Source organism: Pipistrellus kuhlii, unplaced genomic scaffold (genome assembly GCF_014108245.1).
Source record: "Pipistrellus kuhlii isolate mPipKuh1 unplaced genomic scaffold, mPipKuh1.p scaffold_m20_p_1, whole genome shotgun sequence".
NCBI lineage: Eukaryota > Metazoa > Chordata > Mammalia > Chiroptera > Vespertilionidae > Pipistrellus > Pipistrellus kuhlii.
In genome coordinates this window covers 156,176,456-156,191,929 of record NW_023425404.1, presented here as the reverse complement: position 1 = coordinate 156,191,929, position 15,474 = coordinate 156,176,456, and the positions used below count along the sequence as shown (strand labels likewise).

Below are 15,474 nucleotides of genomic sequence, written 5' to 3'. Positions count from 1 at the left end.
TAGGAAGCACGGCATCTCTGAAAGAATAATAATAATATTTAGTATTGGATCCTGGAAATTGTTATTTTTCCTCAAACAGGCTGTGCGGGGCAACCAGGCTGCCTGGGGGGTTAGTGAGGGGCAACCAAACAACTGAACAGTAGGCTGTGTGGGGCTACCAGGCCTGCAGGGGGGCAGTTGGGGGCAACCACACCAGCAGGGGGTACAGTGAGGGATGACCAGGCCAGTGGGTGGGACAGTTGGGGGCTACTATGCCTGCAAGGGGGACAGTTGGGGGTGGCCAGGCCAATGGGTGGGGGGGGGGCAGTTAGGTAGAATCAGACAGGCAGGCAGGTGAGCAGTTAGGAGCCAGGGGTCCTGGATTGTGAGAGGGATGTTCGAGGAGTCCTGGACTGGAGAGGGTGCAGGCTAGGCTGAGGGGATCCCCCATGCACGAATTTCGTGCACTGGGCCTCTAGAGTGTGTGTGTGTTTGTGTGTGTGTGTGTGTGTGTGTGTGTGTGTTGCTGTGTTTGTACGACTATGCCCCAGAGGTCCACCCTTCTCCCAGAGAAAGGATGACTGAGAGGGCAGTAACAGAGGTTACTTTAAGATGTCTACATTTTTTCTTTCTCAAATGCAAGAGCCTTGGGAATGCTTACTAGTATTTAGCTTTAGTCTATGACCTTGTAAGCATGTTTATAGAGTCAGATATTCTAGTAAGATTCCTGAGTTTATTTTCATCTGTTAATCTTGAAAAGCAGGAAATAAATGCAATAATTAAATAAAACTTTAACAGACAGACCCCATACTCACATCTTTTAATCAGAACAACTAGAAAGGGAAGAGCAATACTTTGACTCATGCTCTCACTTGGCCCCCGTTGCATGGCTGAGCTGGCAATTCATTTTGTCTAGGCTTTAGGGGGGTCTGATTGCTTTAAAATTTAGTTGATTTTTTTTTGTTCTAAAATCTGTTTCATAATCATGAGTACTGCCCTCAACCCTGACCTGGCAACTTGGTACCATGAGCATTTGGTCACCTGGGGAATCTATTCATTTGGATACTAATACATTTCATTCCTATTAATAGGACAATAATCCTAAAAACATAAGACTTTAAAACTCCTACTTTCATGTATAACTGCCAAGATGCTCACACCACAGTTGCAGTCTGGAGTGGTGAAGATTGGCACCTGGAATAAGCCTGGTATGAAGAAGCACAAGCTTTCTGGTCACATTGCCAGAGGTCACATTGTGTTTATGCATTTTTCTGTTTGATAAGGATATATGAGGGCCTTGGGAAAACTAAATGAGCTAATATCTTTAAAGAACTTAGTGTTTCCACATGGTAAATACTCAATACATATTTGCTACTACGGTCTACTTATTCTAAAAAGTATTTAAGGTGGGCCGTAGCAATATCTAAAACACAAAGCCAATGAGAAATATGTAAGAAAAATTTAAAGGAAAGTTGTGACTGAAATGAAGCTAAGAATATGGCTACTGCTAAAACTGGACATATCATTAAATCTGCATAGGTATGTTCTTAGTGCCAATCACATTGCTTTTTATATACTAGTGCTGAATATATATCTGGCAAATTTATTTAATTAAATATAAACTATGCTTGCTATATGATTGGATCAGTAATTTTATCCTGAGAGCTTTTTAGCAGGAAAATAATAACTAGTTACTCAATAAAGTATCTTTAAAATTAAAAATAAACACATGCTCAGGATAAATAAAAAATATTCTGATATTAAGACCAAAGAGTAATTTCTCCTGAAGGTCCTTATAATCAGGAAACTATGTAATGAACTGAATAATATGTATAACATGCTTTAAAATTTAATGAAATGGCAAAATTTTAGAGAGCTATTTCTTTTATTGTTTAAGCACAGATTAAAGCTAACTCTGGCATGAATTTCTCTTATTTCACTAGACATTTCTTCTCATTCTCTGTTTCTGGGTCATTTTCCTCTTATCAACGTCTAAACCAGTGTTTCTCAGCTCTTGCTTCCCACTGGGATCATCTGGGGGCTTTAAAAAAATATAGCTCCCTGAATCTAACACAGAACAATTAAATAATAATATTTACAACTTATACTTGAACATTAGTATTTTTTTTAAACACAGAATATTCTAATGCTGTCAAGCTTGAGGATGAGTGATCAGAAGATTATAATGAGCCCAGAGCTTCACCTTCCATTCCAGAGCCAGTCATGATCAAACCTGGGCTTCACCTTCTTCCTCATTTCCTACCACTCTCACCCTCCATCTCTGCCCCAGAGCCACTACTGCCTTTTGCTTTTATAGAATATGTCATTCTTGTTCATGTGTCAGTGTGTTTGCACTTGGTTTTCCTTCTACCTGGATGCTCTTTTTGAAGTCATTTACATAACTTTTTGCTCATTCCTTTCCAGTTTCTGTTCAAATGTCCCTAATTACTTACTTAGTAACATATCACCCATGTTATTACTCTCTACTTACTCTGCATTCTTTTCTTCTTTGTGCTTATTACTATGTACAACTTTATTATCTATATATATAAAAGGCTAATATGCAAACTGTCCCCTCAGGAGTTCAACTGGGAGACAGGCAGTTTGATTGCTCATTATGATGGGTTCTAATCACGAGGGGGTAGTGTGGAATGAAGGGAGGTCCCAGCTGGCAGCTGGCAGCTGGGGAAAGAAGGCCTTCGCTGGCAGCTGGAAGGCCCCGATCGACCCTGATCACCCCTGATTGCCTGCCAGGTCTAGGGACCCTACCTGTGCATGAATTTTGTGCATCAGGTCTCTAGTCTATATATATAGAAGCCTAAGTGGCCAGACGACCTGCTGGTAGCTATTACGTGCAGTGCACTGGCCACCAGGGGGAAGACTCTCAATGCAGGAGCTGCCCCCTGGTGTCAACTGCTCAGCTGACAGATGGGCACCAGACACCGGGCTCATGGCTGGTGAGTGTAGCTGCAGTGGTGCAAGCCTCTCCTGTGGATACTCCCCCTGTGTGCCTAATCAATGGCAGTGGCAGCAGGCGCAGTGGGGCTGGGATGAGCAAGAGCAGCACAACACCCAGCCCAGGCTCAGGCTTTTTCCTGGTTGCCTGCCGCTTCACACACAACTGTGTGCTGTGTGGGATCAATGTGGACAGCAGGCTGAAGCCCGATGAGCTGGTAAGGCTGGGCTGTGGTGGCATAAATGTCCATTGATCCCCACAGGCCAGGCTGAGAGACTCAGCCGATGCAGGAGTCTGTGCACCAGGACACTAGTATATATGTGTTTGTTCATTTGTATATTGTCTTTATTGAATAAATGCATCCACAATTTCAGTTCAATAATTGGCCCAATCTGCGGCAGATTTTTAAAATATCTACAGACACTGATGGTCAGGATTCAGTCAGTTGTCCATAAAACTCTTTCTCTCCAAGGAACTGTAGGTGTTTAAAAGGAGTGAGCTTGAAACAGTATTTGACTAGTTAAAAGTGAAACCATTGGCCCAAGCTGTTTGGAAGACAATGGGAGGACTGATAAACAGCAAGTCAAACCAGCCAGGTCTTGTCCAGATAAAGGCAGTAAAGCCTGGCCCATTTACTAGTAAAGCAGGGACCAAAGCCTTAGACCTAAGTGCTCTGCAACAATATCTAAAATTTAAACAATTTAATCCAGGAAAAGCAGCTAAAATTGGGATAGAAAGCATGCAGCAAATGGAGTTCAGAGTCAAGAGAGTGCAGTATTATTTTAAGATTCATTGAGTGCTGTTCTGTTGATGAGTACTGAGTTTTCCTCAATTATTTTTTTCCTTTTAAACCAGACCATCGTGTGAATTAATGTGTTGGGAATTACTCAGTTTTTCCTTATCTAGAGAAAATGACAAAAGAAATCTCACATATGAGATTCCAGCCCCTACTGGGTTTTCCATTTTGCTGTATTTGCTGATGCAGGCACAAATAGATATTTGAAGATTTCTAGGCTATCATGATCTCTATAAACTTATGCAAAACTGCAGAAACACGTTGCTTAAGACTCTTCTTATAAATTTTTACCTGGGTCTGTGGAATGCTTAGAAAAATTAGGTTCTTTCCAAGGCTGATATCATCTGAGCAATAAGGACCTGAAACTGAGTGTAGGGGGAAAATTCGTCAGAGTCAGAGATACACATTATTCTAAGGAGTAACTGTTGCAACTTGTTAGTACTGGTTATCCTATGGAAAAAGCTGAGGAGATAGAATGGATTAGGTTCAGCAAACCAGAGGATTTGTTGAAGAAAAGTAGTGGGAATACCAGGACTAGAAATATGGATGACAAGAGTTTTCATTATGTCAATTAAGAGAATGTAGTTAGCAGGCGTCAAAAGTTCAAACATAACATAATCAGTCACCGACTGATAATCAGTAAAAGTTTATTGTTTACACACCAAAAAGATAGTTTGCAAACTAGGAGCCCTCAAACCAAAATATGGAATGAGGCTAAGGAGTATATTGTTCTAAGACAGCTTATATTAGCAAGAAAGCAGGGACTGTTATTCTTAACAGTGATTGGTTATAGTATTAGAATTTTTTTAAATGATAGGGAATTGGTCAATTGTTACCTCATATGAACTTTGGGAAATAGTTCAAATTTTGTTTATGATTTTCAGAGGCATAAGCAAGAAATGATCCAGGTCAAATTAACTTAGTTAAATAATCTTTGCTTGTATGACTAAACTGGTTTTGTCTGCTCAGAGAATTTTCAAGGTTAGTCTCCATTTTTTTATTTTTTTAAGCTCTCAGGACCAGAAACAGTTGTTCAGTTATTTGGTTTTCCATACACCCATGCCTCTCCTCTCTGAGATCCCTCAGTCTGTTCCATGCATCCATGCCTCCGACCTATTTTTTCGTGAGTTGAGTTTATTCATTAGGTGTGGGGTGTTTCTCTCTTTTCTGCATCTAGCACGGAAAAGTAACAGGTCCGGTTCCTGAGTGGAGGAATTGGGGATTAAGAAATAAAAGAAAGAGAGCAAGATGCAGAAATAGAAGCAGGTAGAATGCCATTCTCTCTGATGGAGAGGCAGCGAGGACCCTGACCCCACACAGTGTGTTTATTGTTATATCCAAAATACCAGGAAGTATCACCAAAATTTAGGATCAAAGGATCTTATTTGCATTCTTGAGTAGACCCTAGCATTCCTGGTGCTTGCTGGATTTATATATCAAAGCCTGCACCCTGACATCTGGACTGAAATGAAGGCCAAGCTGATAACATGTCTAGCCTTTTGGGGGAAGCATGGTCCCAGGGCGTGGCTCTGCCTATCCCCCTATGTTCAGTGGACAATAATTAAAGAAATGCCCTTGTGCCTTCCCAGGTGGCCCTCTACAATTAGGTACCAGATAGAAATGAGAACATGTGATATTTGTCTTTCTCTGACTGGCTTATTACATTTAGCATATTAATCTCCAGGTCCCTCCATGCTGTTGCAAAGGGTAAAATAACCTTCCTTTTTATAGCTGCATAGTAGTCCATGATGTAAATGTACCACAGCATTTTTATCCACTCATCCACTGGTGGGCATTTGGGCTGTTTCCAGATCTTAGCTATTGTAAAAGATACTGCTATGAACATAGGGGTGCATATATTCTTTCTAATTGGACTTACATTTTTGTTTTTGCTTTTTTTCTTGGGACTCCCACTTTTAAAATGATTATTTTTATTTAAGAAAACTGCATATAGTAAAATTCACTCTTTTAGGTATACAGTTTCATGAGTTTAGACAAATGCATATCATCATGTAACTACTAATAGAACCTGAATGGTTCTGTCACCATCCAGATTCCCCTGGGCTGATCCTTATATAATATGCGTTCAATGCTTTGTCAAGTGCTTTTGTAAATTACTTATTGAAGATTTGGATTTTTTGGATCTGCTATTTGCAGGATACTTCTAGGGATTGTGAAGGAGGTAAGGGCAGCCTTCAGATTCCTCCTTCACCCTCACAGAATTCAACTACTTCCTTCCTGTTGAAATCCTCCCCTTTATAAGTCTTTGTGTTCCTTACTGTTGAACTATACTGGGTTTCAGAAGACTTCTCCAGCCTTTCTTCCTATTTTATCTGCTACAAATATTTGCATTTTGATGTGAACTCTTCACCTTCAGGAAGTATATTTTTACAGTAATTTTCAGAGATCTGTTGTTGCTGACCATCTTGTTACTCTGTCCATTTTTTTGCTGCCTTTCTTCCTGTGGTATGTCTTCTAGTTTTCCTAAAAATAGAGACTGTGCCATTTTTGTTGCACATTACGCAGAAAGGGAAGAGAGAAAATACTGCTTCACACAGCAATGTTCATGCCGAGAGTCCTTCCCTTGACTGCACTCGCCACTGCCTTTCTCTCACTCCTCTTCCTTGGCTCTCAGGTTAAGCACTGAAATCCCCCAGTCTGCTAACCTCTCTGATTCATACATCACTTTGTGAAAGCACATATGAATATTTTCCCTATAGCCTAGACTTCTTCGTTTTTTTAAACACAAAATTTCAAAGTTGGTTCATTTTTTTCTTGCCATTCTTTTGTCTTGGAATTCCTTTTCCCCTCCCTCCCCTGATTGGTGTACTACAACTCATGCTTTAAGAACTAACAAAGTATATTACCTCTTTTAGGAACCCTTTTTTGACACCTCCTCAAGGTGAATATGGTACTGCCAAGATGAGGCAGAATTAATCTCCAATCTGTCCTACTATAAGATGTTGCCCCATTTTTAGTGCACTTGTCTTGCTGTTTTAAATAATTATATATCTTACAAGAGGCCCAGTGCATGAAATTTGTGCATGGGGCCAGGGGGGGTGGGGATGTCCCTCAGCCCAGCCTGCACCCTCTCCAATCTGGGATTCCTTTCACAATCCAGGATTGCTGCCTCCCAACTGCTCGCTGGCCTGCCTTCCTGATTGACCCTAACCACTTCTGCCTGCCAGCCTGATCACCCCCTAACTATTCCCATGCCAGCCTGATTGATGTCTAACTGCTCCTCTGCCAGCCTGTTTGCCCCCAACTTCCCTCCTCTGCCGGCCTAGTCACCCCTAACTGTCCTCTCCTGAAGGTTTGATCACCCCCATCTGCCCTCCCTTGCAGGCCTGGTCCCTCTCAACTGCCCTCCCTTGCAGGTCTGGTGCCTCCCAACTGTCCTCCCCTGCTGGCCATCTTGTGGTAGCCATCTTGTGTCTACATAAGGGCAGGATCTTTGACCACATGGGGGCAGCCATATTTTGTATTGGAATGATGGTCAATCTGCATATTACTCTTTTATTAGATAGGATAGAGGCCTGGTGCATGGTTGGGGGCCAGCTGATTTGCTCTGAAGGGTGTCTTGGATCAGGATGGGGGTTCCCTTGGGGCATGGGGTGGCCTGAGTGAGGGGCCTGTGGTGGTTTGCAGGCTAGCCATGCCCCCTGGCAACCCAAGTGGAGGCTTCTGGTATCTGGAATTTATTTACCTTCTACAATTGAAACTTTGTAGTCTGGAGCAGAGCCAAGTCTTCTGCTCTCTCCATGGCCAGAAGCCATTTCTTTTGGAATTTATGTATCTTCTATAATTAAAACTTTATAGCCTGGAATGGAGGCCTGGGCTGGCCAGGGTGTGCGGAAAGCTTGGTTTCCTCCATTGCCTGGGAAACTCAAGCCTCCCTCCTGCTCTCTGTGGCTGTAGCCATCTTGGTTGGGTTTATTTGCATACTTACTCTGATTGGCTAATGGGAGCGGCTCTGGTATAGCAGAGTGATGGTTAATTTGCATATTACTCGTTTATTAGGTAGGATTATCAAGCCAATTAGTGACTGTGTATTTACTTGTCAAGGCAGAACTTTCAAGTGCTAGGTTTCTAGGAGCACTCATAAATTATGAATAAGCTAAGTAATCATTAATAGAATTCTGCATTTCAGGTGATGCAACAGTGACAATAGCTCACAGATACACTCCCAAAGAACAACTGAAGATCCATACTCAACTGGCAGATATTATCATAGTCGCTGCTGGTAAGTCTTTAATGGGTGTTATTTGGCAGAATATAATCAGCAGAGTAATTCCTGCCCTAATTGCCAGCATGTCTGTAAGAACCACTTCTTAAGAAAATTGAGATATGTATGATTATCTTCCAACAACTGGATTCTGTCTCTTAGTAATCATAATGTTGGTCATATTGGTCTACTTTGCCTGTGTTAGCATTTGCTACTTCATTATAGAAAACCTGAATAGCCTTTGGAATGAAATATTAAGCACAGGAACAGATGCATACTTGGCCATTTCTTTTGACAACAAGATTGCTTCTAAAAATGAATTATGGGGAGACTGGTAGGAAATGCTGTTGAGGAATAGCCATGGTTGGTACATGTCAGAGTTTGTAGGCCATTGTAAAAATCTTGATATAAGCTACGATGGCTGAGATCAGGAGATTGACATGGTCTGGCCTACATTTTTAAAAGGTTACTTACATTAGGTCAAGGAGAATTGACTTTAGAGAGATAAGAATAGAAACAGAGAACCATTATTACACTTTCATTTAATGGGCCTAGCTTTTTCTAATTTGTTTTTCTTTTGAACATGCAAAATAATTCTACCTTTTCTTCTACCTTTACCCTTTACTCTTGCCGAATAGTATTTCTACAGCACAGATACTGTGACTGTTCTTTATCCAAGGCTTGAATGAGAGGCCTTTTAATTTTATCAGGAGCTAGAGTATTTACAAACTATGAAGGGAGAGTAAAAGTTTCATAATAAATTGAGTTTAATGGAGAATAATGATAGTTTAAATTAGTTTTAATAAAATTTAATTCACTTTCTTATTCTATAGGCCCTTTATGGAACTCGATATATATATATGTATATATATATATATATATATATATATATATATATATACATATATGTATATATATATGTGTGTGTGTGTGTATATATATATATGCATATGATAACTTTTGATAGAGTAATTTGCCTCTTCATAGAGTACAAATAGAAATATTCCCATGTTCGCCGAAACTGGTTTGGCTTAGTGAATAGAGCATCAGCCTGCGGACTGAAAGGTCCCAGGTTTGATTCCAGTCAAGGGCATGTACTTTGATTATAGGCATATCCCCAGTAGGGGGTGTGTAGGAGGCAGCTGATTGATGTTTCTCTCTCATCAATGTTTCTAACTCTCTATCCCTCTCTCTTCCTCTCTGTAAAAAATCAATAAAAATATATTTTTTAAAAAAGAAAAGAAAGATTCCCATTTTAGAATCAACAATAAGCTACTAACCACAGTTCCCGTTTTTCTAAAAAATTATATTCAGTTGGTATACCAAATGTAAGATCTTGAGCTCAATTGACAAAAGTAAGATAGATGTTTAGAGAGGCAATACACTTTGTAAGACCACAAATAGACACTAGGTGAAATACTGCTGCAGCAACTGATATATTCATGCAAGATAAATTACATTGACTTTTTTTTGGAAACACTTAAAATTACACACAAGACTCAGAATTTTGTGAGGAGAGAAGAATTTGAGTGGTCATCATTGCTAATCTCTAATTTTAGACAAAATGAAATTTACATTACCTTTAAAATTTGATTTGACTTTGATGTTAACAACATATAAAGAATATTTCACAGTTGATCTTAGTTCCTATTTATCAATTATAATAACAAATGCATATTTTCTTTATTGAGTGCATATTTAGAACAAAATCCCTCAGTATGCATTCATATTCATGTTTTTGGCGTTATGAGAAATGACAAATGGGTAATTACCAACCTCTTTCAAGAACCACTGACATTCTGTTGCGACTAAATCAAACTTTATATCAAAAGTCATTATGCCAACACTGACATTATTCTTGGCACTGTGAACAAGGAGTTAAAAAGTAAGAAAGGAATAGGGAAAGGGGAAGGAAAGGGGACCAATTTTATATAAAGTTAACAAATAGGAGCCTGGAGGTACCCAGGTCTCTAGGTGACGAGGCAGTATTGAGGCTCTCTCTCTCAGCCATCCTACGCAAGGTATCCTCTTACCACCAGAGGGCGCCAATCCCATGTGCAGGCTACTTTAGACAGCCAGTTGGCCACACAGTCTTAATCCTGGAAGACAATTTTGAGTGAAGGCAGTGCAAACAGGTATTGTTTCTTGCTTGATTTCCAGCTCTCGTGCCTCTAATTAGATACAAATGCTAAATTCTGGAATAAGCTCTGTATAAGCCCTGCAATCATCCTTAGGAAATAAACATCTGTCTAATGGGAAATTTCAGGAAAGAAAATAGAAAATTTATAAAAAATAACTAAAGATTACTACATTTTTACTTCCTTAATAACCACCTGGAGAATTTGAGGATAAAATACGTAGGTATTGGTAAATTATAGTGGAATTACAAGGAAGGCATAAAAAAACCCCTCACTAACAATGAATAACTACATTATGCATGCTGTGTGGGAAATAAACACATGCGATTAGAAGTGGGTATTACAAAAGGATATAATGACCTCATGGCAGAGGTATTGATCATTGTCATAACTAGAATGTCAGCATATATGGAAGCAGTACCATCTCAAAGTTAGGAGGAGTAGAGGAGGAGCAGTGGGTGATGTATCAGGCACATTGATAATGTCTGAAATGGCAATAGAGAATGTGGTGATGAAACCTTGGAATGGGTTTACAGGAGAAAAGGTGTAAGAGGAAATGGTATGTGATGATCCTGGTGCATGACTAAAATTAGCTTATGTTCATATTAATCTCACTTCTCCAATTTCAAACTTTCATAGTTACAGCATTATAGGTTTAACTATATAGGACTTAACCTCTGTCTTCAAAATTTGAAATGTAAACTACTTTAGAAGTTCAAATCAGAAAACCAAATCCTGTCAAACTATGCTGTTAGGAATAAAAATCCTGTCAGACTAGGTTCCTACTCTCTGCATTCCCAGAGAGAAATAATCTGTTGCTAGGAACTTGGCTGTACCATGCTTATAACACATAACAATCTATCTATAGAAAAGCCTAAGCAACCTTTACAACCGGACAACCAGCCAGTAGATATGATGCACACTGAATGCCTGGAGTTAGGCGCTCAACACAGGACCTGCCTGCTGGTGGTCAGTGTGCTCCCACAGCCAACCTCCTGCAGTCCCCCCCCCCCCCCCCCCCCCCCCCGGCTGGCCCCGATTGGCCCCAATCACCAGCCAGGCTAAGGGACCCCACCCATGCATGAATTTGTGCAACAGTTTTTTAAAGTTGTTTAAAGTTGTCTATATTCTTCTCTTTATTATTGCAGGGACAGGAATTTTTTTTTAATGTCTTTATTGATTAAGGTGTGTGTCCTTATTACCCCATTATCCCCCAACCCCCCTCAGGCCCTCACCCCCCTGTTGTCTGTGTCCACTGGTTAGGCTTATATGCATGCATACAAATCCTTTGGTTGATATGTCCCCCACCCTTCCCTACCTTCCTTTTGAGGTTTAATGGTCTGGTCAATGTTTCTCTGTCTCTAGATCTATTTTTGTTAATCAGTATATGTTGTTCATTATATTCCATAAATGAGTGAGATCATGTGATATTTATCTTTCTCCGACTGACTTATTTTGCTTAGCGTAATGCTCTCCAGTTCCATCCATGCTGTTGCAAATGGTAAGAACTCCTTTTTTACTGCAGCATAGTATTCTATTATGTAGATGCACCACAATTTTTTAATCCACCCATCTGCTGATGAGCACTTAGGCTGTTTCCAAATCTTAGCTATGGTGAATTGTGCTGCTATGAACATAGGGGTGCGTATCTGATTGGCGTTTCTAGTATATTGGGATATATTCCTAAAAGTAGGATTACTGGGTCAAATGGGAGTTCAATTTTTAGTTTTTTGAGGAAACTCCATACTGTTCTCCCCAATGGCTGCACCAGTCTACATTCCCACCAGAAGTGCATGATGTTCCTTTTTCTCTGCATCCTCGCCAGCACTTGTCTTTTGTTGATTTGTTGATGATAGCCATTCTGACAGGTGTGAGATGGTACCTCATTGTTGTTTTGATTTGCATCTCTCAGAAGATTAGTGACTTTGAGCATGTTTTCATACGCCTCTTGGCCTTCCTTCTGTCTTCTTTTGAAAAGTATTTATTTAGGTCCATTGTCCACTTTTTCATTGGGTTATTTATCTTCCTTTTATTAAGTTGTGTGAGTTCCCTGTAAATGTTGGAGATTAAGCCCTTATTGATGATAGGAATTTTTTTTTTTTTTTTTTTTTTTAACTGTTGCTCAGAACAGTACCTGATACATTGTGGGTACTTAATAAATGTATGCTGCATTGATTTTGAGATGACAACTGGAACAATTACCTTTTTTAAATTATTACAAATTGAGCTGGTAATTTTTTTTTTAAGTTGAGCCTTTTTATTTTTATTTTTTTAAAAAAAATATATTTTATTGATTTTTTACGGGGAGGAAAAGAGAGGGATAGAGAGTTAGAAACATCAATAAGAGAGAATCATCAATCAGCTGCCTCTTGCACACCCCCTACTGCGGATGTGCCGGCAACCAATGTACATGCCCTTGACCAGAATCGAACCTGGGACCTTTCAGTCCGCAGACCAACGCTCTATCCACTGAGCCAAAATGGTTTCGGTGAGCTGGTAATTTTTTAAAGAACAATTAAATTTATTGTTTTTTAATATCCTGGGGGTTGGAGTATCCAAAGAGAAGGGCTGCACACCACACAGCCAAAGGAACATTGAGTTGGGTCAATGATGGCAGCACCCAGGAGCTGGAGTTTCATCATTATATGTAGTCACTGGCAGGAAACTTGTCATCAGTGGGTTTGGGGGCTGAGCTGGTGGGCTTGGAATGTGAATGGAATATAGGTGTGAGATCAGGTGCCTTCAGGACAGTTTCCATTCCTTGTATGGTCTGACTCCTGGTGTCTAATGAGTTTTTCTTGGTCTCTTGTTCTCCTGTGGTGGGAACTTACAAATGGCTGTTAAGGATTGTCTTGCCCTATAGGCCTAATGTTTCCCTCCTCTTTCTATCTGTTAATAATTATTCCTAATAAACAGTTATTCCACATATCAGAAACCAATCACCCAGCACCCTAGTATGTCCATTGTTATAAAAGAGGGTGAAATTATCAGATAAATACCCAAAGCTGAGGAAACCAGTTGAATGACTTGAGAGGTAAAAGCTGGTCCTGAGGCAGCCACAGCACCACGTGTCTGGTTTTGCTGCTTTTCTGGGCCTGAAGCTGAAATACAACTGAGGCCTAGATGTTATCTTTAGGGAGGAAAAGGTCAGGGGTATAAACCGATGACTAGCGATATGGAAGATCTGGTGTCCAAATCACATGACCGGTGATATGCTAGGGGAGGATAGGTTACCCTGGAGGTGAGATTCTTGTTTTCCCAGTTTTGCCCCTTGCTAGGCATCTGGGGCTTTCTGCCCTGGTGAGTTTCTATACCTAACCTATCGTTCTTGCTCTGGGGTTCTGTTTAACATTTCCCCCTCAAGGATCTTGGCACTGAATTCTTTCAAAGAAAAGAGGGTGTAAGGTCTCTTCTATAGCTGCTTCCTGTTGAAAGGGGCAACATTTTTTGTCAGAGCCCAAAATCCTTGCTCTCTGTCAGGGACAGTGAGGCCTGGGAACAAAAGAAGGTTGTGATGGTGTTGAGGAGTGATATTTCCCGAGTACCAACAGGGCTTATAACCTGATGGAGATAAACTGTGTTACAAATCTTACTATTATTGGGATAAAAGCTAAAACAGCAAGAATTATGACAAATGGTCTGGTGGAAGGAAAGAAAGAATTGTTTGGAGGATTGTAGCCAAATGTTTAAGATTAATTTAGGATCCAATTCAATTAATAAATGAAAATTAAAGCTTTGAGTCTAATCTTCATAATTGTTTATTATAAAGTCTATGTAAACATTACTTCCCCTAAAAAAACATAATCCCCCCCTCTAAAATCACCCTCATTTTTATCAAAGAGCCAAATTAAGACCAATATTTTTACTATATTAAGTTTCTATTTAGTCTGATTATTTGCATGAACATAATAAGAATAGCAATAGATTCTATAGGCTTTTAAAACCCTGCTTTGCTGATAAATTTTTAAGAATGCTCTATAATTTTATAAAGATGAATTTGTTTAAAATTTATTTGTTATTATAAAACAATTAATAAAGCCATCTAAGTGAAATTTTTAAAAAAATAAAAAAGTAGTTTCTATCATTAAGTAGAGGAGTAGACTGATCTGAATATAAATGTCAAATTAAGAAATTAGCCTGGCCAGTGTAGCTCAGTGGTTGAGCATCGACCTATGAACCAGAAAGTTCCTGGCCAGGGCACATGCCTAGGTTGCAAGCTTGATCTCCAGTGTGGTGCATGCAGGAGGCAGCCTATCAGTGATTCTCCCTCATCAGTGAAGTTTCTATTTCTCCCTCTCCCTTTCTCTCTGAAATCAATAAAAATAAATTAAAAAAAAAAGAAATTATGAGAAGGGTGAAGAAAGAGACTACTATAGCCAGCTAAAATTGAGGGTATTAAATAGTGGAATAAAGAAGAAGAGACACCCCTTGTCTGTGGGGATATATTCCAGAACTCCCAGTGAGTGCCTGATACCATAGGTAGTACTGAACCCTATGTCTTTCTTATAAATACATACTTACGATAAACATTAATTTATAAGTTAGTTAAAGTAAGATATTAACAAAATAATAATAAACTAAAACTTATGTGACTGTGTGTTCTCCATTCCTTCCCTATCTCTCTTTCAATATTTTATTGTATTTTATAGTTTCTATTTAGCATATTCAAATTTCCAGCATGATTACTCTGGTACTTGGAGACATCATGAAGTAAAATAAGGTTTACTTGAGCACAAGCATTACATTACTGTAACAGGTGATAATTAACATGGCTGCTAAGTGACAAAGGGAAGGGAATGTACTCAGAGTGGACACATTGGACAAAGTGATCATTCACATCCCAGGCTGAACAGAGCAGGGCAACACGGTTTTATCCCATTACTCAGAACAGTGCACAACTTAAAAACTTATGAATTACATATTTATAAATTTTCCATCAATATTTTGTATCTAGGTTGACCACAGGTAACTGAAACCACAGAAGGTGAAGAAACTGAGGATTAAAAGGAGACTACTCTAGTTTTTGGGAAAGGCTAAATTGGCTGTGTAAGGCTAATGACAAAGAAGGTACTGCTGGCATGAAGAGGGCACCAATTCTAAGATTGTGTTAAAAAGTCCTTTGGGGATCTTCAATCATACTAGTGATTGATTTCTCAAAAGAAACGCATCAGGCCCGAAGGGAATGGAATGAAATATACAAAGTCATGCAAAAAAAGAAGGGTCTGATTCCAAGAATATTGTACCCAGCAAGGCTATCAATCAAAGTCAAAGGTGAAATCAAGAGCTTCACAGACAAAAAAAGGACTTAGGGAGTTTATTACCACCAAACCAGCAATGCAAGAAATGCTAAAGGGTCTGGTGTAAAAAAAGCCCCACACAA

General features: G+C 39.6%; 1 protein-coding gene across 5 annotated transcripts in view; it reads left to right on the top strand.

Moving 5' to 3' along the window:
* MTHFD2L (methylenetetrahydrofolate dehydrogenase (NADP+ dependent) 2 like) overlaps positions 1-15,474 on the top strand; it is an 81,589-nt gene that overhangs the window by 21,273 nt on the left and 44,842 nt on the right. For all 5 annotated transcript variants that reach the window (XM_036413848.2, XM_036413820.2, XM_036413829.2 and 2 more), the window contains one exon: positions 7,882-7,974. In XM_036413848.2, coding sequence (XP_036269741.1) covers positions 7,882-7,974 — 93 coding nt within the window. The remainder of the gene's footprint in view (positions 1-7,881; positions 7,975-15,474) is intronic.